This window comes from Symphalangus syndactylus, chromosome 3 (genome assembly GCF_028878055.3).
Source record: "Symphalangus syndactylus isolate Jambi chromosome 3, NHGRI_mSymSyn1-v2.1_pri, whole genome shotgun sequence".
NCBI classification, from domain to species: domain Eukaryota; kingdom Metazoa; phylum Chordata; class Mammalia; order Primates; family Hylobatidae; genus Symphalangus; species Symphalangus syndactylus.
In genome coordinates this window covers 141942557-141969893 of record NC_072425.2, presented here as the reverse complement: position 1 = coordinate 141969893, position 27337 = coordinate 141942557, and the positions used below count along the sequence as shown (strand labels likewise).

General features: G+C 39.4%; 1 protein-coding gene across 7 annotated transcripts in view; it reads right to left on the bottom strand.

Moving 5' to 3' along the window:
- Positions 1 to 9640: 9640 nt before the first annotated feature.
- The window catches only part of CCDC15 (coiled-coil domain containing 15), a 91245-nt gene continuing 73548 nt past the window's right edge, over positions 9641 to 27337 (bottom strand). For all 7 annotated transcript variants that reach the window (XM_063635601.1, XM_063635603.1, XM_055273609.2 and 4 more), the window contains 3 exons: positions 12533 to 12706; positions 12068 to 12216; positions 9641 to 10547 (listed from right to left, as the gene is read on the bottom strand). In XM_063635601.1, the coding sequence (XP_063491671.1) occupies positions 10426 to 10547; positions 12068 to 12216; positions 12533 to 12706 (445 nt within the window). In that variant the 3' untranslated portion in view covers positions 9641 to 10425. The remainder of the gene's footprint in view (positions 10548 to 12067; positions 12217 to 12532; positions 12707 to 27337) is intronic.

Sequence of the window (27337 nt, the reverse complement as noted above, 5' to 3'; positions counted from 1 at the left end):
CTCCTAAAGTGGGTCCCTGACCCCCGAGCAGCCTAACTGGGAGGCACCCCCTAGTAGGGACAGACTGACACCTCACTCGGCCAGGTACTCCTCTGAGACAAAACTTCCAGAGGAACGATCAGACAGCTGAATTTGCAGTCTCACGAAAATCCGCTGTTCTACAGCCACCGCTACTGACACCTAGCCAAACAGGGTCTGGAGTGGACCTCTAGCAAACTCCAACAGACCTGCAGCTGAGGGTCCTGTCTGGTAGAAGGAAAACTAACAAACAGAAAGGACACCCACACCAAAAACCCATCAGTACATCACCCTCATCAAAGACCAAAAGTAGAAAAACCTACAAAGATGGGGAGAAAACAGAACAGAAAAACTGGAAACTCTAAAAAGCAGAGCACCTCTCCTCCTCCAAAAGAATGCAGTTCCTCACCAGCAATGGAACAAAGCTGGATGGAGAATGACTTTGATGAGTTAAGAGAAGAAGGCTTCGGATGATCAAACTACTCCGAGCTACAGGAGGAAATTCAAACCAATGGCAAAGAAGTTAAAAACTTTGAAAAAAAAAATAGATGAATGTATAACTAAGATAACAAATGCAGAGAAGGGCTTAAAGGAGCTGATGGAGCCGAAAGCCAAGTTTTGAGAACTACGTGAAGATTGCAGAAGCTTCAGTAGCTGATGCGATCAACTGGAAGAAAGGGTATCAGTGATGGAAGATGAAATGAATGAAATGAAGTGAGAAGGCAAGTTTAGAGAAAAAAGGATAAAAAGAAACGAACAAAGCCTCCAAGAAATATGGGACTATGTGAAAAGACCAAACCTACGTCTGATTGGTGTACTTCAAAGTGACGGGGAGAATGGAACAAAGTTGGAAAACACTCTGCAAGATACTATCCAGGAGAACTTCCCCAATCTAGCAAGGCAGGCCAACATTCAGATTCAGGAAATACAGAGAACGCCACAAAGATACTCCTCGAGAAGAGCAACTCCAAGACACATAATTGTCAGATTCACCAAAGTTGAAATGAAGGAAAAAATGTTAAGGGCAGCCAGAAAGAAAGGTCGGGTTACCCACAAAGGGAAGCCCATCACACTAACAGCTGATCTCTCGGCAGAAACTCTACAAGCCAGAAGAGAGTGGGGGCCGATATTCAACATTCTTAAAGAAAAGAATTTTCAACCCAGAATTTCATATCCAGCCAAACTAAGCTTCATAAGTGAAGGAGAAATAAAATACTTTACAGACAAGCAAATGCTGAGTGATTTTGTCACCACCAGGCCTCCCCTAAAAGAGCTCCTGAAGGAAGTACTAAACATGGAAAGGAACAACCGGTACCAGCCACTGCAAAAACATGCCAAATTGTAAAGACCATCGAGGCTAGGAAGAAACTGCATCAACTAATGAGCAAAATAACCAACTAACATCATAATGACAGGATCAAATTCACACATAACAATATTAACCTTAAATGCAAATGGGCTAAATGCTCCAATTAAAAGACACAGACTGGCAAATTGGATAAGGGGTCAAGACCCATCAGTGTGCTGTATTCAGGAAACCCATCTCATGTGCAGAGACACACATAGGCTCAAAATAAAGGGATGGAAGAAGATCTACCAAGCAAATGGAAAACGAAAAAAGGCAGGGGTTGCAATCCTAGTCTCTGATAAAATAGACTTTAAACCAACAAAGATCAAAAGAGACAAAGAAGGCCATTACATAATGGTAAAGAGATCAATTCAACAAGAAGAGCTAACTATCCTAAATATATATGCACCAAATACAGGAGCACCCAGATTCATAAAGCAAGTCCTAAGTGACCTACAAAGACATTTAAAGTCCCACACAATAATAATGGGAGATTTTAACATCCCACTGTCAACATTAGACAGATCAACAAGACAGAAAGTTAACAAGGATACCCAGGAATTGAACTCAGCTCTGCACCAAGTGGACCTAATAGACATCTACAGAACTCTCCACCTCAAATCAACAGAATATACATTTTTTTCAGCACCACACCACACCTATTCCAAAACTGACCACATAGTTCGAAGTAAAGCTCTTCTCAGCAAATGTAAAAGAACAGAAATTATAACAAACTGTCTCTCAGACCACAGTGCAATCAAACTAGAACTCGGGATTAAGAAACTCACTCAAAACCACTCAACTACATGGAAACTGAACAACCTGCTCCTGAATGACTACTGGGTACATAACAAAATGAAGGCAGAAATAAAGATGTTCTTTGAAACCAACAAGAACAAAGACACAACATACCAGAATCTCTGGGACACATTCAAAGCAGTGTGTAGAGGGAAATTTATAGCACTAAATGCCCACAAGAGAAAGCAGGAAAGATCCAAAATTGACACCCTAACATCACAATTAAAAGAACTAGAAAAGTAAGAGCAAACACATTCAAAAGCTAGCAGAAGGCAAGAAATAACTAAAATCAGAGCAGAACTGAAGGAAATAGAGACACAAAAGACCCTTCAAAAAATTAATGAATCCAGGAGCTGGTTTTTTGAAAAGGTCAACAAAATCAAAAAGATCAACAAATTTTTTGAAAAGATCAACCGTTAGCAAGACTAATAAAGAAGAAAAGAGACAAGAATCAAATAGACGCAATAAAAAATGATAAAGGGGATATCACCACTGATCCCACAGAAATACAATCTACCATCAGAGAATACTACAAACACCTCTACACAAATAAACTAGAAAATCTAGAAGAAATGGATAAATTCCTCGACACATACACCCTCCCAAGACTAAACCAGGAAGAAGTTGAATCTCTGAATAGACCAATAACAGGCTCTGAAATTGTCGCAATACTCAATAGCTTACCAACCAAAAAGAGTCCAGGACCTGACGGATTCACAGCCGAATTCTACCAGAGGTACAAGGAGGAATTGGTACCATTCCTTCTGAAACTATTCCAATGGACAGAAAAAGAGGAATCCTCCCTAACACATTTTATGAGGCCAGCATCATCCTGATACTAAAGCCTGGCAGAGACACAACAAAAAAAGAGAATTTCAGACCAATATCCCTGACGAACATCGAGGCAAAAATCCTCAATAAAATACTGGCAAACTGAATCCAGCAGCACATCAAAAAGCTTATCCACCATGATCAAGTGGGCTTCATCCCTGGGATGCAAGGCTGGTTCAACATATGCAAATCAATAAATGTAATCCAGCATATAAACAGAACCAAAGACAAAAACCATATGATTATCTCAATAGATGCAGAAAAGGCCTTTGACAAAATTCAACAACGCTTCATGCTAAAAACTCTCAATAAATTAGGTATTGATGGGACGTATCTCAAAATAATAAGAGCTATCTATGACAAACCCACAGCCAATATCATACTGAGTGGGCAAAAACTGGAAGCATTCCCTTTGAAAACTGGCACAAGACAGGGATGCCCTCTCTCACCACTCCTATTCAACATAGTGCTGGAAGTTCTGGCCAGGGCAATCAGGCAGGAGAAGGAAATAAAGGGTACTCAATTAGGAAAACAGGAACTCAAACTATCCCTGTTTGCAGATGACATGATTGTATATCTAGAAAACCCCATTGTCTCAGCCCAAAATCTCCTTAAGCTGATAAGCAACTTTAGCAGTCTCAGGATACAAAATCAATGTACAAAAATCCAAGTATTCTTGTACACCAATCACAGACAAACAGAGAGCCAAATCATGAGTGAACTCCCATTCACAATTGCTTCAAAGGGAATAAAATACCTAGGAATCCAACTTACAAGGGACGTGAAGGACCTCTTCAAGGAGAACTACAAACCACTGCTCAATGAAATAAAAGAGGATACAAACAAATGGAAGAACATTCCATGCTCATGGGTTGGAAGAATCAATATCGTGAAAATGGCCATACTGCCCAAGGTAATTTATAGATTCAATGCTATCCCCATCAAGCTACCAATGACTTTCTTCACAGAATTGGAAAAAACTACTCTAAAGTTCATATGGAACCAAAAAAGAGCTCGCATCGCCAAGTCAATCCTAAGCCAAAAGAACAAAGCTGGAGGCATCACACTACCTGACTTCAAACTATACTACAAGGCTACAGTAACCAAAACAGCATGGTACTGGTACCACAACAGAGATATAGATCAATGGAACAGAACAGAGCCCTCAGAAATAATGCTGCATATCTACAACTATCTGATCTTTGACAAACCTGACAAAAACAAGAAATGGGAAAAGGATTCCCTATTTAATAAATGGTGCTGGGAAAACTGGCTAGCCATATGTAGAAAGCTGAAACTGGATCCCTTCCTTACACCTTATACAAAAATTAATTCAAGATGGATTAAAGACTTAAGTGTTAGACCTAAAACCATAAAAACCCTAGAAGAAAACCTAGGCAATACCATTCAGGACATAGGCATGGGCAAGGACTTCATGTCTAAAACACCAAAAGCAATGGCAACAAAAGCCAAAATTGACAAATGGGATCTAATTAAACTAAAGAGCTTCTGCACAGCAAAAGAAACTACCATCAGAGTGAACAGACAACCTAATGGGAGAAAATTTTCGCAACCTACTCATCTGACAAAGGGCTAATATCCAGAATCTACAATGAACTCAAACAAATTTACAAGAAAAAAACAAACAACCCCATCAAAAAGTGGGCAAAGGACATGAACAGACACTTCTCAAAAGAAGACATTTATGCAGCCAAAAAACACATGAAAAAATGCTCATCATCACTGGTCATCAGAGAAATGCAAATCAAAACCACAATGAGATACCATCTCACACCAGTTAGAATGGCCGTCATTAAAAAGTCAGGAAACAACAGGTGCTGGAGAGGATGTGGAGAAATAGGAACACTTTTACACTGTTGGTGGGACTGCAAACTAGTTCAACCATTGTGGAAGTCAGTGTGGCGATTCCTCAGGGATCTAGAAGTAGAAATACCATTTGACCCAGCCGTCCCATTACTGGGTATATACCCAAAGGACTATAAATCATGCTGCTATAAAGACACATGCACACGTATGTTTATTGCAGCACTATTCACAATAGCAAAGACTTGGAACCAACCCAAATGTCCAACAATGATAGATTGGATTAAGAAAATGTGGCACATATACACCATGGAATACTATGCAGCCATAAAAAATGATGAGTTCATGTCCTTTGTAGGGACATGGATGAAACTGGAAACCATCATTCTCAGTAAACTATTGCAAGGATAAAAAACCAAACACCGAATGTTCTCACTCGTAGGTGGGAATTGAATAATGAGAACTCATGGACACAGGAAGGGGAACATCACACTCCGGGGACTGTTGTGGGGTGGGGGGAGGGGGGAGGGACAGCATTAGGAGATATACCTAATGCTAAATGACGAGTTAATGGGTGCAGCACACCAACATGGCACATGGATACATATGTAACAAACCTGCACATTGTGCACATGTACCCTAAAACTTAAAGTATAATAATAATTAAAAAAAAAAAAAGAAAGAGGTAAAGCAGAAACAGGGACTCTAACAGGCACAGAACCAGAGTGATTCATCACTTCTATTTATATTTATTTACCAAAACACAGTCATATTGTCATAATACAACTGTAATAAATCCTGGAAAATAGAGAGGAAAAAAAAAAGAGGATCAAAGAATAAAATGCTTAGAAATAAACCCAACAAAATAAATGCAAATGTTACGCTTTGAAAACTATAAAACATTGTTGAAGGAAATGAAAGAAAATCTAATGAATGGGCAGACATCCTATGTTCATAAGTTAGATGGCAATAGTCCCCAAATTCGTCAATAGATTTAAGGTAATCCTTATCAGAATCTCAGCCAGCTTTTTGTAGGAAGGTAACCTTCAAATTCATATGAAAATGCAAGGGACTCAGAAGAGCAAAACAATCTTGAAAAAGAACAAAGTTGGAAGCCTCACACTTCCAAACTTCAAAACTTACTACAAAGCTACAGTAATCAAGACAGATTGCACTGGCATAAGGTAAAACATATAAATCACTGGAACACAATTGAGAGTTCAGAAATAGAAGTTCATGTGTACTGTCAATCTAATGGGGCAAATAATAGTCTTTTTCAACAAACAGTGTTGGGATCCTGGTTATCCATATACAAAAGAATGACGTTGGGGCACTACCTAACACCATATGCAAAAACTTACTCAAAATGGATCACAGACCTAAATATAAGAGGTAAAACTATACGACTTTTAGACGACCACTTAGGAGTAAATATTTGTGACCCTGAATTAGGTAATGGTTTCTTAGACAAGACAACAGAAGCACAAACCACAAAAGTAGATAAAATGGACTTTGTTAAAATTTAAAACTTTTGTGCTGCAAAGAAAATCATAGAGAAAGTAAAAAGACAATCCCCAGAATGGGAGAAAATATTTGCAAATCATATATATGATAAGAAACCTATATATAGAATACACTGAGAACACTTATAACTCAATAACAAAAAGACAAATAAGGCCGCTGCCCCGTCTAGGAGGTGGGGAGCATCTCTGCCTGGCCGCTCATCGTCTGGGTTATGAGGAGCTCCTCTGCCCGGCCGCCCCGTCTGGGAGGTGAGGAGCGCCTCTGCCCAGCCACCACCCCGTCTAGGAAGTGAGGAACGTCTCTGCCTGGCCGCCCATCGTCTGGGATGTGAGGAGGGCCTCTGCCCGGCCGCCACCCCATCTGGGAAGTGAGAAGCGCCTCTGCCCGGCCGCCCACTCTGGGAAGTGAGGAGCGCCTCTGCGCGGCCGCCCCGTCTGGGAAGTGAGGAGCGCCTCTGCCCGGCCGCCCCGTCTGGGAAGTGAGGCGCGCCTCTGCCCGGCCACCCATCGTCTGGGATGTGAGGAGCGCCTCTACCCGGCCGCCCCATCCGGGAAGTGAGGAGCCCCTCTGCCCGGCTGCCACCCCATCTAGGAAGTCAGGAGCATCTCTGCCCGGCCGTCCCATCTGGGAAGAAGTGAGGAGCGCCTCTGCCCGGCCGCCCCGTCTGGGAAGTGAGGAGGCCCTCTGCCCGGCCGCCCTGTCTGGGAAGTGAGGAGCGCCTCTGCCCGGCCGCCCCGTCTGGGAAGTGAGGAGCGCCTCTGCCCAGCCGCCCCTTCAGGGAAGTGAGGAGCGCCTCTGCCCGGCCACCCCTTCTGGAGTGTGAGGAGCGCCTCTGCCCGGCCGCCCTGTCTGGGAAGTGAGGAGCGCCTCTGCCGGGCCACCCATCATCTGGGATGTGAGGAGCGCCTCTGCCCAGCCACCCCGTCTAGGAAGTGAGGAGCTTCTCTGTCCGGCCGCCCTGTCTGGGAAGTGAGGAGCACCTCTGCCTGGCCGCCCCGTCTGGGATGTGGGGAGCGCCTCTTCCCGGCCGCCTCGTCTGGGAGGTCTACCACAGAGGCCAGAAGCAACGTGGGGGCTGGACGTGGTGGCTCATGCCTGTAGTCCCAGTACTCTGGGAGGCCGAGGCGGGTTGATCACTTGAGGCTAGGAGTTCAAGACCAGCCTGGCCAACATGGCGAAACATATGAAAAATACAACTGACAAACCAACCAACCAACCAAGCAACAACAAAACAGGTCTACCCTGGAGTCATACTCTAATTTTTTCTATTTTCCTCCCTTTCTGATCCTTTATCCCACTTTCTTTTTCTTCCTCTTCCTTCTCCTTCTTCTTTGTCAAATAGAGGATTGAGTTATTATCATTGATCCATACAAAGTCCCTCTCTCATTTATTTTCTTTAATTCCCACCCCCCATTTCTATTCCCCGTCTTCCCATGGGCAACCTTCCTAATATGTTTGATATGCATCTTTTTCTTTGTATGTACTTTTAGAAAATGTTTATTGTTTTGCGTGCAAAAAAAAATAAAAAAAAAAGAAAATCCAATTTTATTTCACAACATCCTTGATGAAGCAGTAAAAATTATTAATTATATTAAATTCCAATACTTGTGCAAAAAGACAACCCAACTACAAAGTGAACAAAGGATCTGAAAAGCCAGTTCTCCGAAAGAGATAAAGTATATGAAAAGATGCTCAACATTACAGCCATGAGGAAATGGAAATTAAAAATACAATGAAATATCACTTCACACCCACTGGGATGGCTATAAGCAAAGACACAGATAATTACAAGTGTTGACGAACATGTGAAGAAATTTGAACCCTTATACACTGTTGGTGGAAATGTAAAATGGTACAGCCACTTTTGAAAACAGTTTGCAGTTTGTCAAAAGGTTAAACAGAGCTGCCAGAAGACCCAGTAATTCCACTCCCAGGTATATATCCAAAAGAAATGAAAACATATGTCTACAGAAAAACTTGCAAATAAATGGTCATAGCAGTGTTCATAATAGCCAAGAGGTAGAAACAATTCAAATGTCTATCAACTGATAAATGGATAAATGAAATGTGTATACTCATAGAATAAAGTACTATTCAGCAATAAAAAGCAATGAAGTACTGATACATGCTACAAAATAGATGTTTGAAAACATGTTAAATGAAAAAATCTAATCACAAAAGATCACATATGATATATTCCATTTACATGAAAAGTCCACAATAGGCCAATATATAGGACAGAAAGTAAATTAGTGATTGCCTATGGTTGGAGGGGCATTTTGGGAGAGAAAATGGGGAGTGACTACTAATGGGTATGGGGGATTCCTTTATTTTCTATTTTTAAAATTTTTAATTGTGGTAAAAACACATAACCTAAAATGTACCATTGTAACCATTTTTAAGTATGCAGTTCAGTAGTGTTACGTATACTTACATTGTTGTGAAACAGATCTCCAGAGCCATTTCATCCTGCAAAACTGCAACTCTATACTCATTAAACAAAGCTCTCCACATCCTCCTACTTCCAGCTCCTGGCAACCACTATTTTACTTTCTGTCTCTATTAATTTGACTACCTAAAGTACTGCATATGACAGTATTTGTCCTTTTGTGACTGCTTTTTTCACTTAGCATAATGTTGCAGTATGTGACAGGATTTCCTTCCTTTTTAAGACTGAATATTTTATTGTATATACCACATATTTTTACTATTTATCCACTGATGGACATTTGAGTAGCTTCCACCTTGGCTATTATTAATAATGCCACTATAAACATTGGTGTGCAAGTATCTGTTTGAGATCCTACTTTCAATTCTTTTGGAGATATACCTTGAAATGAGATTGCTGGATCATGGGGGCTTCTTCTTAGAGTGAAAATTTTATAGTGGTGATGGTTGCACAACCAATGAATATACTAAAAACCACTAAATTATACACCTTAAATGTGTCAATTATATATAATATGTGAATGATATCTCAATAGAGCTGTTAAAAAATACAACACTTAAAGGCTGAATCAAGTTATAATTCAAGGATTCTGGCTGAACTAGGTAATCTGGTTACATAACTATTCAACCTTGTTCATGTAATTCTAATTATTGTCAAAGCCTTGGCTAGATGTTTAGGCTTCTTTTTTTTTTTTTTTTTTTTTTTTTGAGCACAAACCTAAGTGCTTCTTCAGCACTGTACGTTAGAGAAAGTAGAAAAAAGAAACTGTCAGTATGTATCTTCAATTCATAATATTAAACTTTTTCATATTTTGTATCAGGAAAAACTGCAAGGAAATAACAAATTCATACCAACTATGGAAATTTTTATTTCATTTGCCCTGTAGCCATGTCATATACCAGGTTTTTTAAAAATAGGGAAATAAGAAATTTACTCACTTTGACTTGAGATTCACTTTTTCAAATGTCACTCACAATTATTTCACATAGAAGATATTCAAAAGACAAAGGATTTATTTACCTTTTTTGCAACAGAAAATTACACAATTAAAAATTCCTATGTCCAGTGTCACTAAATGGGGAAAGAGGCAATACATTTTTAAAAACAAGAGAAAAAATGCTGAGGAAAAAAATGTGCAACAAATTTAAATTCTTCTAATCTTGAATTCTTATATACAACTAGAAAAGGTAATGGCAATATAGATGGCCTCTGATGCTCAGAAACACATTTCATCATTTTCTTTTCTGCTTTATCCAGACATTTTCAGTATTGTCAAGCTCAAAAATACAGTTTTAGAAAGATGATAAGTGAGAGAATCTCAAAGATTTCACATGAGCTCTTCTGATCAGAGCAGAGCAAAGTAAGGGAAGCCTTACTTGTCTGATCACGTTTTAAAATAATAGGCTCCGTATGGTTCACAAAAAAGAAGAGAGAAGTAAGTCAGCTTTCAATCTTGGTTCCAAGGCAGAGATTAAAACAATGATTACAATCTAATTATAAAGACAGTTACTATATGAGACAGTATTTCTTTCCAGATTATATATTTTATAACTTGAACAGCTTTTCTTAAATACTCTCTCAGGGCTGATTTTAAGTAAAAGCCAAAATACTACCAGTTAATTTCAGATTCTTATTATAGATTTTTCAAAGTCCACCTGTGTGCAGAAGCAAAATTATGAATTGCGACTCGAAGACTTGAATTACCCCTAGGGACATCACAGGAATTGATGAATGAATGTAGTGCCCGAGTATATGCTGCAAAAAAAGGTTTGCACAGCAATGAATAAAGTCAAATTCTAAACAACTCAACCAGCCTCTATCTTATTAGTACTGCTTCTGCTTCTCTACCAAGAGTCTTACAAGTAACTATCTATTGAATAAATATTTATTCAGTACTTACTATATGACAAGCACTCTGCGAGGACAGAAAAAATAATAAAGAGTACGGACACAAAAATAATTAAGTTGCCATGTAATACTTCCAAACCAAAGGTATATACAAAGTGTCATCATAGGCCAGGCACAGTGGCTCACACCTGTAATTCCAGCACTTTGGGAGGCTGAGGCAGGCGGATCACTTGAGGTCAGGAGTTCGAGATCAGCCTGGCCAACATGGCAAAACCCCGTATCTACTAAAAATACAAAAATTAGCTGGATGTGGTGGCACAAACCTGTAATCCCAGATATTCGGTAGGCTGAGGCACTTGAACCCAGGAGGCAGAGGTTGCAGTGAGCCGAGATCGTGCCACTGCACTCTGGCCTGGGCGACAGAGCGAGACTGTCTCGGAAAACAAAAACAAAAACAAAAAAACAAACAACAACAACAAATGTCATCACAGAATGAAGTTGGGAATGAATGCACAACTACCTAGGACAGGATGGCAAAGATTCCCAGAAGTGGTAACACTTAAGATGAGTTATGAAGAAATAACAAGAGTAAAGGAAAGAACACAGAGAACTGAATGTGAGGTGCAAAAGGAGTAAACAATATGGCACATACTGGGAATAGCAACTTTGATAAGGCTAGAGTAGGGCCCAGAGCCAGAGAGAAAATATACCAAACATGCCATGCATCTTATACTGCAGTGGGGCACCCTAGAGGTTCTAGAATAGGGAAATGGCATAATTAGATTTGTGTGTTTTAAAATAAAGCTGATAAGAAACTCGTATCATACAGATGAAGCACTAGGAATATATGTAGTGGCAGTATTCCTAACGTATACATGAGGGCTACATAATCTTTACACTATATAAATCAATATATTTAAGGATGGAAAGGAAACAAATATTAATGACAATATGAAGGACTAAGTTTTCTCTAGCTAGGACTCCTGATAGAGTTTATACTGTTTCTTATTTTCCTCAGTGCCTCCTGGCAGAACTAGCAATCTAATGTGGATATATATGGTAATACATCCATGTTACATACCATTAATGTTATTTGGGTAACAGGGAATTCAACTGGATAGAGTCCTAACTTACATAAAAGGCAAATTCTAATAGTCTTCAGTTAAAGGACCTGGAACGCAAGTCCTCCTACAGTAGAATGAGCTGAAAATATTTCCCCAGCATAAATGGAGACAAGTAGATAACAGATCTCAAAGAGAAATATAACTCATAATTTTTTCATTGCCTCATATAGTTATTTTGTAAAGGGTTTATAACAGTCTCTGATACATAGTAAGCACTCAATAAATGGTAAATTACTATTATCACTAATCTTATTTATTTTTCTTGTTGCCATTAGGCCCTGACTATTCCTTCAAGAAACTTACCTCTGTGGTTTTTATAGAAAATACAGTTGTTGGCACAGGTATCAGGATGAGCATCCCAAAAATCAGGACCACAACAGCATAGTGGAGGTAAAGTAATATTATACAGCCGCATTTTCTCCTGGATTTGGGCTCGTAAAGCTTCTACATATCTGTAAAAATAAAGTATGATCAGGCAAAGTGAACTACTAGAAAGAAAGTGAGCATGAATCCTGACTTTACAGCCAGCTTTAACTGTTAAATCTATTCCGTATCTCTGGGCCTTGACATTTCCTCTTTGTACTGGGAAAAATGCAGGGCTACACCCAAGAAATACTAGGCAATCAAAAAATTTGGTGAAGTTATGAACTCCTAAATGAGGAAAAGTATGAAAAGACACAGTCAATTCTCTTGTAAGGAAAATGAGAACAATGAGTTCTACCAAGTGTCTTCTAGAGCCAAAATATCATGAAGACCTTTTCAAATTACCTCAGGTATTCTTTTTCTCTCTGTTGTTTTTCTCTGGCTCCTTTTATTTCTTCAAGTTGTAACTGGGCTAATATCTCACTCATCTTCTCTCCTGAATATGGATCTTCATGAAAGTTCATTCTTAGGATCCTCTGCTCTTCAGCATAACGTTCTTGCTCTCTCTTTTTCTTAATTCTGAAAATAAAATCATAACATGGTTAGGAATTTCATAAAATTATTATTTAAAATTAGCTTCTTTATCCAAATAACTCAAGAAATTCCCAGAAACTGGGGAGTCGGGAAATCAGTTTAATATCCCAAGAATATCTTCAAAAATTTCTGCTGGCTGCTTTATCTCCTCTCAAAGAGAAATGAGCAATAGCTACTATTAAAAGAGTTCTTCCTGGGTCGGTGCGGTGGCTCATGCCTTTAATCCCGGCACTTTGAGAGGCCGAGGCAGATGGATCACATGAAGCCAGGAGTTCCACATCAGCCTGGCCAACATGGTAAAAACCCATCTCTACTAAAAATACAAAAATTAGCCATGCAGTGGTAGCATGGACCTGTAATCCCAGCTACTCAGGACACTGAGGCTAGAGGATCACTTGAACCCAGGAGGAAGAGGTTGCAGTGAGCTGAAATTGCACCACTGCACTCCAGCCTAGGCAACAGAGCCAGACCCCATATCTCAAAAAAAAAAAAAAAAAAAAAAACAGTTTTTCTGTAAGAATGTAGCACAACAGTCTTTTCAGATTAAAACTACAAGTAAACAGGGATTCTGCTTCTGACCAAAACAGAGTAACAGGGACCGCATTTGCCCTCCAACCTTAAACCACCAAAAAAATTTTAAAAGTTTTAAAAAGTACACAAATCAAACAAATACAAGAAATGATGGTTTTCAAGACATCGGACACCAGGTAACAAATGACACTGCTCCTTGACGGATGGGAAACAAGTGAAGCAAACCCTGTAACTGCCAGAGATTACTGCCTTGGAAGGTTCCAGGCAGTGGCACAGGGCAGGGAAATTGAAGTGAAGCCTGATGGGGTCTATGAATTGAAGAGATGGAGTTAAGACTGCAGGGAGACAAAGGCAATTAGAGTTCACAGGACAAAGTACCAGAGAGAAGAAAGCTGCCCAGAGACAGCACCCCAGAGATGAACAGAGAGTCTCCTGGTACACAGCAGAGCACTGATTGGTGCATGTATGCAATGAAATAACCTGAGCCTAGGGAGAGAACCATCCAAAATAAAAGAGAACGGTGACTAGAGTCCACATAGCTCCAGAAATAATTTGTCCTTATTTCCACCAATCAAACTTGGGAAAACTCATATTTCACAGCATATTAGATCTTCAGAATGATCTTATCTGAGCAGTAGGGAATGAAAACTAGTCCCAGACTGAGTACTGCACCAGACCCACCTAACAAGTTATAAAAGCAAGTCCTCAAATGAACTTGACTGTATACCAAAACCAGGTTCAATAATGTAAAGACAGCCAGCAACTAACATGGTAAAACTCATAATGTTGTGCATCTAACCAAAGATTACTAAGCACACACAGAGGCAGAAAACAAGCCCAGACTCCAATGAACATCTACAAGCATCAAGACCACTCAGGAAATATGACCTCACCAAAAGAACTAAATAAGTCACCAGTGACTAGTCCCAGAGAGACAGGGATGTAGGACCTTTCAGACAGATAATTCAAAATGCCTGTTTTGAGGAAACTCAAAGAAATTCAAGAGAACACAGAGAGGAATTCAGAATCCTATCAGATAAATTTAACAAAGAGATTGAAATAATTTAAAAGAATCAAGTAGAAATTCTGGAGTTAAAAACTGCAACCGAAATACTAAACAATGCATCAGAGTCTGTTAATAGTGGAATTAATCAAGCAGAAGAAAGAATGAGTGAGCTTGAAGACAGGCTATTTGAAAATACACAGTTATAGGAGACAAAAGAAAGAAGAATAGAAGAGAATGAAAGTATGCCTATGATATCTAGAAAATAACTTCAAAAGGGCAAATCTAAGAGTTTTGGGCCTTAAAGAGGAAATCGAGAGATGAGGGTAGAAAGTTTATTCAAAGGGATAATAACAGAGAACTTCCCAAACCTAGAGAAAGATATCAATATTCAAGTGCAAGAAGGTTACTAAGCAGATTTAACCCAAATAACATTAACTCAAGACATTCAATAATCAAACTCCCAAAGGTCAATAATAAAGAAAGGATTCTAAAAGTAGGAAGAGAAAAGAAACAAATAACATATAGTGGAGCTTCAACATGCCTGGCAGCAGACTTCTCCGTGGAAGCCTTGCAGGCCAGGAAAGAGTGACATAATATATTGAAAGGGCCAAAGGAAAAAGAACTTTAATTGCAGAATAGTATATCTGGTGAAAATATTATTCAAACATGAAGGAGAATTCAAGACTTTCCCAGACAAACAAAAGCTGAGAGATTTCATCAACACCAGACCTATCCTATAAGAAAGCAAAAGAGAGTTCCTTAATCTGAAAGAAAAGGACCTTAATAAAAAATAAGAAATTATCTGAAGGCATAAAACTCACTAGTAATAGTAAGTACACAAAAAGAATATCAAAACACTGTAATTGTGGTGTGTAAGCTACTCATATCTTGAGTGGGAAGACTAAAAGATGAACTGACCAAAAATAATAATTACAACTTTTCAAGACATAGTACAATAAAATATAAGTAGAAACAACAAAAAGTTAAAAGTAGGGGCATGATGTTAAAGTGTACAGTTTTTATTAGTTTTGTCTTGTTTGTTAGTTTATGTAATCACTGTTAAGTTGTCATCAGTTTAAAACAATAGGTTATAAGATATCATTTGCAAGCCTCATTGTAACTTCAAACTTAGAAACATACAACAGATACACAAAATGTAAGAAGCAATAAATTAAAACATGTCATCAGAGAAAATCACCTTCACTAAAAGGAAGACAGGAAAGAAGAAAAGAAAGAAGACCATGAAACAACCAGAAAAAAAAAGTAACAAAATGGCAGAAGTAAGTCCTTACTTAACAGTGATAACATTGAATGTAAATAAACTAAACTCTCCAAACAAAAGATGTTGAGTGGCTGAATAGATTATAAAATAAGATCCAACAATTCCTTGCCTGCAAGAAACATACTTCAACTATAAAGACACACATAGGCTGAAAATAAAGAGATGGAAAAAATATTCCACGCAAATAGAAACCAAAAAAGAGCAGGAGTAGCTATACTAATATCAGACAAAATAGATTTCAAGACAAAAACTATAAAAAAAGACAAGGTCAGGGTGATGGTTAATACTGTCAACTTGATTGAATTGAAGGATGTAAAGTATTATTCCTGAGTGTTTCTGTGAGGGTGTGGCCAAAAGAGATTAACATTTGAGCCAGTGGACTGGAAAAGGCAGACCCACCCTTAATCTGAGTGGGCACAATCTTATCAACTGCCAGCATGGCCAGAATAAAAACCAGGCAGAAGAACGTGAATAGACTAGACTGGCTTAGGCTCCCAGCCTACATCTTTCTCCCATGCTGGATGCTTCCTGCCCTCCAACATCAGACTCCAAGTTCTTCAGCTTTGGGACTCAAACTGGCTTCCTTGCTCCTCAGCTTGCAAATGGCCTATTTTGGGACCTTGTGATTGTGTGAATTAATACTCCTTAATTATATATATATATATATATATATATATATATATATAATTATATATATATATATTAGTTTATGTAATCACTAATATATATATATATTATATATATATAATATATATATTATATATATATATTAGTTCTGTCTTTCTAGAGAACCCTGACTAATACAGATTTTGGTACCAACAAATATTAAGGATGGAGTTCTTTTGTTGGTTTTGGGGTTTCTGGAGTTGGCTGCTAAATATGATTAGACCCCAAAATGCTAAGGACTCTACTTCTAATAGTATGGAGAACACTTATAGTCCCTGGCATGAACTGTTTAGAGAGTTATGCAAAATAAATGCATTTGACACTCCTGATTCACTGCTCATGAGAGGCAAGGAGTTTAGTGACTCTGTATATAATAACTTTGACCATATGTGGAGAACCAAGGAACATAATGAAGTTGGTTGGTTGCTCCTAAGTTCACTGGACAAAGTGATGAAAGAAAATGGTGAACTCAGGGATTCTAACTCCTGGCTTCAGAAGCAGATACTGAGCCGCAAATCTTCTAAGATTGCCCTGAGTGAGAGTCGTATCTCCTGAAGAGAAAGAGATGAAGCTGTGGAAAACCAGACACAAGCTTTTATCATGCGAGTGGCCGGCCTGCAATGAAAGGTGCATGCACAGCCTTGCCAGGTGTCTACTGTTAAAATGAGGGCATTGATTGGAAAAGAATGGGACCCTGCAACTGGGAATGAGGATATGTGGGAGGACCCTGATGACACTGGGGACACTGAGCTTGTAAACTCTGATGAATTTTTTTTGTCGGAAGAAACAGCTTTCTCATTCCCACTAGTGGCAACATCCCCTCCCCGACCCACACTTCCATTACCCTTTCCACCTTTGTCTGAGGGGATAAACCCTACGCTGCCTGAGGCAACAGTGATGGCCTCCCTGAGGCAGTTGCCAGGCAATATAATGTTGATTCTCCTCAGGAGCTATCCCCAACACCTCTGTTTGCTTCTAGACCTATAACAAGACTAAAGTCCTAGTGGACTCCTAGAAGTGAGGTTCAGAGTGTGACCATGAGGACATGTGCTACACTCAAAAAGAACTGCTTGAGTTCTCAATTTATATAAGCAGAAATCTTGAGAAGAGTCATGGGAATGGATATGAAGGTGTGGGATGATGGTAGAAGGAACATAGAGTTTGATCAGGTGAACTTGTTGATTTGGGCCTACTAAATAGGGATTCTGCATTTAATGTTGTAGCTCAGGGAGTTAAAAAAGATTCTAATAGTTTGTCTCCTTGGTTAGCTAAAATATAGCTTAAAAGATGGCCCACTGTGAGCAAGCTGGAAATGCCTGATTTCCTCCCTTGGTTTAGAATGGGATCCAAAGATATGGGGAGATTGGAATGGTGGAGTGGATTAGTCACTTCAGACCTTCTCATTCCAGCTGGGAGGATCCAGAAGATATATCCTTGACCAATGCTTCCCAAAATAGATTTGTGAGGGCAATACCTACATCTTTGAAGAGATCTGTAAGGATTGCTCTTCTAGATCTTGATGTATGCCAGATCTAACAATGGGAACCCTAGTCACTCAACCAGAAAATTTAAATGCAATGGAAATAATTGGATCCCGAGATGGCAGGGCCAAGTGGCAGCACTCAACCATCAAAGGCAAGATGGGCATTGCTATCATAATGGACAGCAGAAGCAAAGCAACAATCAGAATCATTTGACTTATGCAGAGCTCTGGCACTGGCTAATTAATCATGGTGTTTCTAGAAGTGAAATTGATAGGAATCCTACTGCATTCCTATTTAATTTATGTAAGCAGAAAAATTCCAGGTCAAGTGGACAACAGACTAATTTTAAATATAAAAACAGAGAATCATGGCCCCTCAATCGATATCCAGACTGGAGCCAGTTTATTAGACCCAGAACCTCTTGAATGAAGGGGAAGTCTGCTCCCCTTGAGGAAGGACCCCACTATACTACCAACAACATGCTATTAACCTTTCTGCCATCCTTCCCCAAGGACACCTCCAGCCTTTTACCAGGGTAACTGTGCACTGGGGAAAGGGAAACGATCAGACGTTTCGGGGACTACTAGACACTGGCTCTGAGCTGACACTGAATCCAGGGGGCCCAAAACATCATTGTCGTCCTCCAGTTAAAGAAGGGGCTTATGAAGGTGAGGTAATTAATGGAGTTTTAGCTCAGGTCTGACTTATAGTGGGTCCGGTGGGTCCCCAGACTCATCCTGTGGTCATTTCCCCAGTGCCAGAATGCATAATTGGCATAGACATACTCAGCAGCAGGCAGAACATTGGCTGATTGGTAGTGTGAGGGCTATTACGGTGGGAAAGGCCAAATGTAAGCCATTAGAGCTGCCTCTACCTAGAAAAATAGTAAATCAAAAACAATATTGCATCCCTGGAGGAATTGTGGCAATTAGTACCACCATAAGGACTCGAAAGATGCAGGGTTGGTGATTCCCACCACATCCTCCTTCAACTCTCCCATTTGGCCTATGCAGAAGACAGATGGATCTTGGAGAATGACAGTGGATTATCATAAGCTAACCAAGTGGTGACTCCAACTGCAGCTGCTGTACCAGATGTGGTTTCATTGCTTGAGCAAATTAACACATCTTCTGGTACCTGGTATGTGGCCATTGACTTGGCAAATGCCTTTTTCTCCACCCTGTGCATAAGGTCCATCAGAAGCAATTTGCCTTCAGCTGGCAAGGCCAGCAATATACCTTTACTATCCTACCTCAGGGGTATATCAACTCTCTGGCTTTGTGTCATAATCTTATTCAGAGAGACCTTGATCACTTTCCACTTCTGCAAGAGGATGGGGAAAAAAATCTGACTAAAATTCAGGGAACTTCTACCTCAGTAAAATGTCTAGGGGTCCAGTGGTGTGGGGCCTGTCAAGATATTCCTTCTAAGGTAAAGGATTTGGCCTCTCCTACCACCACGAAAGAGACACAATGCCTAGTGGGCCTATTTGGATTTTGTTGACACATTCCTCATTTAGATGTGTTACCCCAGACTATTTATCGAGTGACCCGAAAGGCTGCCAGTTTTGAGTGGGGTCCAGAACAGGAGAAGGCTCTACAACAGGTCCAGGCTGCTGTGCAAGCTGCTCTGCCACTTGGGTCATATGTCTCAGCAGATCCAATAGTGCTTGAGGTGTCAGTGGCAGACAAGGATGCTGTTTGAAGCCTTTGGCAGGCCCTCATAGGTGAATCACAGCAGAGGCCTCTAGGATTTTGGAGCAAGGCCCTGCCATCTTCTGCAGATAACTACTCTCCTTTTGAGAGACAGCTCTTAGCCTGTTACTGGACTTTGGTGAAAACTGAAGGGTCATCAAGTTATCATGCGACCTGAACTGCCTATCATGAAGTGGGTGCTTTCTGACCCATCTAGCCATAGAGTGGTTCATACACAGCAGCATTCCATCATCAAATGGAAGTGGTATACATATGATCAGGCTTGGGCAGGTCCTGAAGGCACAAGTAAGTTATGTGAGGAAGTGGCTCAAATGCCCATGGTCTCCACTCCTGCTACCCTGCCTTCTCTCCCCCAGCCTGCACCAGTGGCCTCATGGGGAGTTCCCTATGATCAACTGGCAGAGGAAGAGAAGACTAGGGCCTGGTTCACAGATGGTTCCACATGATATGCAGGCATCACCTGAAAGTGGACAGCTGCAGCATTTCAGCCCCTTTCCAGGACATCCCTGATGGACAGCAGTGAAGGGAAATCTTCCCAGTGGGCAGAACTTCGAGCAGTGCACCTGGTTGTGCACTTTGCATGGAAGGAGAAATGGCCAGATGTGCGATTATATACTGACTCATGGGCTGTAGCCAATGGTTTGACTGGATGGTCAGGGACTTGAAAGAAGCATGACTGAAAAACTGGTGACAAAGAAATCTGGGGAAGAGTTATGTGGATGGACCTCTCTGAGGGGCAAAAAACTGAAGATATTTGTATCCCATGTGAGTGCTCACCAACAGGTGAACTCAGCAGAGAAGGATTTTAATAATCAAGTGGATAGGATCACCCATTTTGTGGACACCACTCACCCTCTTTCCCCAGCCACCCATCATCACCCAATGGGCCCATGAACAAAGTAGCCATGGTAGCAGGGAAGGAGGTTACGCATGGGCTCAGCAACATGGACTGCCACTCACCAAGGCTGACCTGGCTACAGCCACTGCTGAGTGCCCAATTTGCCAGCAGAAGAGACAAACACTGAGCCCTCAATATGGCACCATTCCTCAGGGTGACCAGCCAGCTACCTGGTGGCAGGCTGATTATACTGGACTTCTATCATGTAAAGGGCAGAGGTTTGTCCTCACTGGAATAGACGCTTACTCTGGATATGGGTTTACCTATCCTGCACGCAATGCTTCTGCCAAGACTACCATCTGTGTACTCACAGAATGCCTTATCCACCGTCATGGTATTCTACACAGCATTACCTCTGACTTTACAGCTGAAGAAGTGCAGCAGTGGGCTCCTGCTCATGGAACTTACTGGTTTTATCAGTTCCCCCATCATCCTGAAGGACCTGGATTGATAGAATGGTGGAATGTCCTTTTGAAGTCACAATTACAAGGCCAATTAGGTGACAATACTTTGCAGGGCTGGGGCAAAGTTCTCCAGAAGGCTGTGTACGCTCTGAATCAGCGTCCAATATATGGTACTGTTTCTCCCATAGCCAGGATTCACAAGTCCAGGAATCAAGGAGTGGAAGTGGCACCACTCACCATCACCCCTAGTGATCCACTAGCAAAATTTTTGCTTCCTGTTCCCATGATATTACATTCTGCTGGCCTAGAGGTCTTAGTTCCAGAGGAATGCTGCCACCAGGAGGCACAATAAACTGGAAGTTAAGATTGCTACCTGGACACTTTGGGCTCCTCCTACCTTTAAGTCAATAGGCTAAAAAGGGAGATACAGTGTTGGCTGGGGTGACCAACCCGGACTTTCAAGATGAACTCAGTCTACTACTCCACAACAGAGGTAAGGAAGAGTATGCATGGAACACAGGAGGTCCATTATGGCATCTCTTAGCATTACCATGCCCTGTGATTAAGGTCAATGGGAAACTACAACAGCCCAATCCAGGCAGGACTACAAATGACCCAGACCCTTCAGGAGTGAAAGTTTGGGTCACTCCACCAGGAAAAAAACCAAGACTCTCTGAGGTGCTTGCTGAAGGCAAAGAGAATACAAAATGGGTAGTAGAAGAAGGTGGTCATCATACCAGCTACAATCATGTGACCAGTGCAGAAACAAGGACTGTAACTGTCATGAGTATTTCCTCCTTCTTTTGTTAAAAACATGTTTGTGCATGTATACTGCTGTACTAAGAAAATATCTTCATTTCTTCTCTCCTTTATCATGTGACATAAGATTTATTGACTTCACATCAGCATTTAAGTATTGTTAACTTTATGTAATAGTTGGGGATTTGGTTGGGGATTTGTGCGTTTCCGGTTGTATGAAGGATAGTTGTATTATGCTAGGCATAATTACAACCTTATTTTTGTCTTTATTTGAAGATTATGTATGATCTCAGGAGATGTGTATGGGCTCAAGTTGACAAGGGGTAGACTTGTGATGGTTAATACTGAGTGTCAGCTTGATTGGATAGAAGCATACAAAGTATTGATCCTGGGTGTATCTGTGAGGGTGCTGCCAAAGGAGATTAGCATTTGAGTCAGTGGGCTGGGAAGGGCAGACCCACTCTTACTCTGGGTTGGCACAATCTAATCAGCTGTCAGCAAGGCTAGAATATAAGCAGACAGAAAAATGTAAAAAGAAAGACCAGCCTAGCCTTCCAGAATATATCTTTCTCGTGTGCTGAATACTGCCTGCCCTCAAACATCAGACTTCAGGTTCTTTGGTTTTGGGACTCAGAGTGGTTCTCCTTGCTCCTCAGCCTGCAGATGGCCTATTGTGGAATCTTGTGATCACGTGAGTTAATACTTAATAAACTCCCCCTTATAAATATTTATCTATTCCATTAGTTCTGTCCCTCTAGAGAACCCTGACTAACACAGTAGTCAAATTCATAGAATTAGAAAATGAAATGGGTCCTAGCCAGAGTGATCGGGCAAGAGAAAGAAATAAGATCTAAACTTGAAAAGAAGAAGTCAAACTGTCACTGTTTGCTGATGATATGATCATATACCTAGAAAACCCTAAAGACTCATCCAAAAAGCTCCTAGAACTGATAAATGAACTCAGTAAAGTTTCAGGATACAAAATCAATGTACACAAATGAGGAGTACTGCTATACACCAACAATGACCAAGCTGAGAATCAAATCAAGAACTCAATCCCTTTCACAACAGCGGCAAAAACAAAAAACAAAACAAAACAAAACAAAAAAACAACCACCACCAACCTTAGGAATATACTTAACCAAGGGGGTGAAAGATCTCTACAAGAAAAACTATAAAACACTGCTGAAAGAAATCATAGATGACACAAACACATGGAAACACATCCCATCCTCATGGATACGTAGAATCAACATTGTTAAAATGACGATACTGCCAAAAGCAACGTACAGATTCAATGCAATTCCCATCAAAATACCATCATCACTCTTCACAGAAATAGAAAAAACAACACTAACATTCATACAAAAATAAAAAAAAGAGCCCACATAGCCAAAGCAATACTAAGAAAAGAGAACAAACCTGGCGGCATCACATTATCCAACTTCAAACTATACTACAAGGCTATAGTTACCAAAGCAGCATAGTATGGGTACATACTTAGTACCCGTAATACATACATAGTACAGGCACACAGACCAGTGGAACACAATAGAGAACCTAGAAATAAAGTCAAATACATACAGCCAACTGAAGTTCAACAAAGCATACAAAAACATAAGGTAGGGTAAGTAAATTGTGCTGGAATAACTGGCAAGCCACATGTAGAAGAATAAAACTGGATCCTCATCTCTCACATTATACAAAAACCAACTCAAGATGGATCAAAGACTTAAACCTAAGACCTGAAACTATAAAAATTTTAAAAGATAACATCAAAAAAACTGTTCTAGACATTGGCTTAGGCAAAGAATTCATGGCTAAGAACCCAAAAGCAAATGCAACAAAAAATAATAATAATAAATGGTACCTAATTAAACCAAAAAGATTCTACACAGCAAAAGAAATAATCAGCAGAGCAAACAGACAACCCACAGAGTGGGAGAAAATAATTGCAAACTGTGCATCCAACAAAGGACTAATATCCAAAATCTACAAATAACTGAAATCAGTAAGAAAAAAAACAAATAATCCTATCAAAAATCGGGCAAAGGACATGAATTTGAAATTCTCAAAAGAAGATATTCAAACAGCCAACAAACATATGAAAAAATGCTCAACATCATTACTTATCAGGGAAATGCATATTAAAACCACAATGAGATATCACCTTACTCCTGCAAGAATGGCCATAATTTAAAAATAAAAATAATAGATGTTGGCATGGATGTGGAGAAAAGGGAACACTTACACTGCTAGTGGGAATGTAAACTAGTACAACCACTATGGAAAACAGCATGAAGATTCCTTAAAGAACTAAAAGTAGAAATGCAATTCCAACCAGCAATCCCACTACTGGGTACCTACCCAAAGGAAAAGAAGTCATTACGTGAAAAAGACACAGGTACATGCGTATTTATAGAAGACATACATGCGTATTTATAGAAGCACAATTCACAACTGCAAAAATATGGAACCAACATAAATGTCCATCAACCAATGGATAAAGAAAATGTGGTGTATATATATACCATGGAATACTACTCAGCCATAAAATGAAATAAAATAATGGCCTTTGCAGCAACTTGGATGGAGTTGGAGGCTATTATTCTAAGTGAAGTAACTCAGGAATGGAAAACCAAATATTGTATGTTCTCACTTATAAATGGGAGCTAAGCTATGAGGATGCAAAGGCATAAGAATAATAGAATGGACTTCTGGGGCTTTGGGGGAAGAGTGGGAAGGGGTGAGAAATAAAAGACTACATATTGGGTACAGTGTACACTGCTCGGGTGACGGGTGCACCAAAATCTCAGAAATCATCACTAAAGAACTTATCCATGTAACCAAAAACCATCTGTTCCCCAACAGCTATTGAAATAAAATAAAATTTAAAGAATAAATAAATAAATACAAACAAACAACATAAAATGGTAGTTACCAGGGGCTGGAGATAAGAAGAGTTGCTTAACAGTTACAGAATTTCAGATTTGGAGGAAGCAGGGCAAGATAGCCAAATAGAAGCCTCCACCAATCATCCTCCCCAAAGGAACACCAAATTTTAAAACTATCTACAAAAAGCACCTTCAAAAGGACCAAAAATCAGGTGAGCAATCACAGAACCTGGTTTTAACTTCATATTGCCAAAAGAGGCACTGAAGAGGGTAGGAAAGATTGTCTTGAATTGCCTACATTACCCCTTTCTCATTCCCCAACAGAAGCCACATGGCATGGAGGGAGAATCTATGCACTTAGAGGAGGGGGAGTATAGCATTTGTGGGACTCTGTAATGGAACACAGTGCTGCTAACACCAGGCAGAACTCAGCCGGTGGCCAAAGAAGGTGCATTTAGACCAGCCCTAGCCAGAGGGGAATCATCCATCCAGGTGGTTGGAACTTCAGTTTCAGCAAACCTCACCACCACAGGCTAAAGTGCTCTGGGGTCCTAAATAAACTTGAAAGGCTGTCTAGGCCACAAAAACTGTAATTCTTGGGCAAGTCCTATTGCTGTTCAGGGCTCAAAGCCAGCTAGTGAGATACTAACTGGGGCAGCTAAGGGAGTGCAGGTGCCACCCCTCCCCCAACCCCAGGGAGCATAGCTCACAGCTCCAAAAGAGAAGCCTATCTTTTGCTTGAGGAGAGGAGAGAAAAGCAATACTCAAACTGTACCAAATATTAAAACAAAAATCAGTAAAATAAGAAACACAAAAATAGAAAAATTAATGAAATTAAAAGCTAGTTCTTTGAGATGAATAAAACTGACTAATCTTAAGTCAGGCTGATAATGAATAAAGGATATAAATTATCAATACCAAAATTAAGAGGTGATATCATTAGAGATTCTATATATATCAAAAATATAACAGAATATTAAGAACTTTATGCCATTAATAAAGTTCTTAACATCAATAAATATGACATTAATAAATATGGCAATTAATTTGACAACTTAGATGAAATGACAAATTTTTTGAAAGACATGAATTATTAAAGGTAACTCAAGAAAAAAATTGATAACCTAAATGGCCCTATATTAGTGACACTGAAAATGTAGTTAAGAATCTTTCCGCAATGAAAAGTCTAGAACCAGATGGATTCACTGCCAAATTCTACCAAACATTTAAGCACTAAACAATGCCAATTCTACATAAATTCATTCAATAAAACTGAAGAGGAGAGAACACATCCCAACTCATCCTTTAAGGCCAGCATTACCCTGAAACGAAAACTTGATAAATATATTAGACAAGTATCTTTTTAGATAAAGAAAATTGTTAGCCAGTATCTCTCAGAACATAGACATAAAAATTCTAAACAAAAGTTTAGCAAATCTTATTACACAATGTATTAAAAGGATAATACATTATTACCAAGTGGGTGTACCCAGGAACCCAGAGTTGGTTTAACATTCATTTCATATATATATATATATATTCTGAATATTCATATATATATTCTATATATATATTTCTGAAATATATATCATATATATTCATATATATGATATATATATTCATTTCATATATATATATATGAATTTGACAGAATCCACCATCCATTCTTGATAAAAAAAATTCTCAAGAAACTAGGAAGAGAACACTTTCTCAGTCTGATAAAGGGCATGTATGAAAAACTTAAAGCTAACATCATACTTCATGGCAAAGAACTAAATGCTTTCTAAGATCAGCAATTATTCATTCTCATTACTTCTGTTCAACATTGTACTGGAGATTCTTAGCCAGTGCAATCTGGCAAGCAAAAGAAATAAAAGACATCCAGATTTAAAGAAAGAAGTACAACTGTGTTTATTTGAAGACACCATGATCACCAAGTAAAAAACCCAGTGGAATGAGTAAATGAGTCTATAGTAAGGTTGCAGGGAACAGGATCCATATCCAAAAATCAACTGTGCATTTCCATACATTAGCAACAATCAGAAACAGGAATTTAAAAAACAGCACCATTTATAATAGCACTGAAAATATAAAATACTTGGGGATAGATTTGACAAAAGACATGAGTGACCCATGCACTGAAAACTGTAACATACTGCTGAGAAAAATTAAAGAAGGGCTATATAAATGTTAATGGACCAGCAGACTCAATATTGCTAAGATTTCAATTCTAAATTTTCCCAAATTATTTCTAGATTGAACATAATCCCAATCAAAATCTAAAAATGCTATTTGTAGAAACTGAAACACTAATTTTTAAATTCACACAAAAATGCAAAGGGCCTAGAATAGTCAAGACAACTCTGAAAACAAAAATTGGAGCGTTAAGACTATCTGATTCAAGCTTTATTATAGAACTGGACTAATCAGAACCTCACAGTATTAACATAAAGATAGACAAATATATCCATGGAAGAAGAGAAATACATGCATATGTAGGAATGAGGAATATGTAGGAGAAGAGGAATACATGCATATATAGAGATGAATGTATGTATGTATATATAAACATGCATATATATGAATGACTCATTTTTAATGTTGAGATACAATTTTCATATCATAAAGTTCCCCACCACCATAATGTGATTTGAGAATATTTTTATTATGCCATAAAGAAACCTTATATTTACTAGCAGTCGCTCTCACCCTCTCACCTCTAGCCCCAGCAACCACTAATTTTTCTATCTCTATATCCTAGCTTAGACATTTTATATAAATGAGATCATGCAATATGTGGTATTTTTGGATTGGCTTTTCATTTGGCAGAAGAGTTTCAAAGTCTATCCACATTATAGCCATACTTCTTTCATTTTTATTCCCTAAATTCCTTTGTACAGATACGCCACACGTTATGTTTCCATTCATCAGCTATTGGACATTTGGGGTGTGAGTTTCCAAAGTGGCTGTACCATTT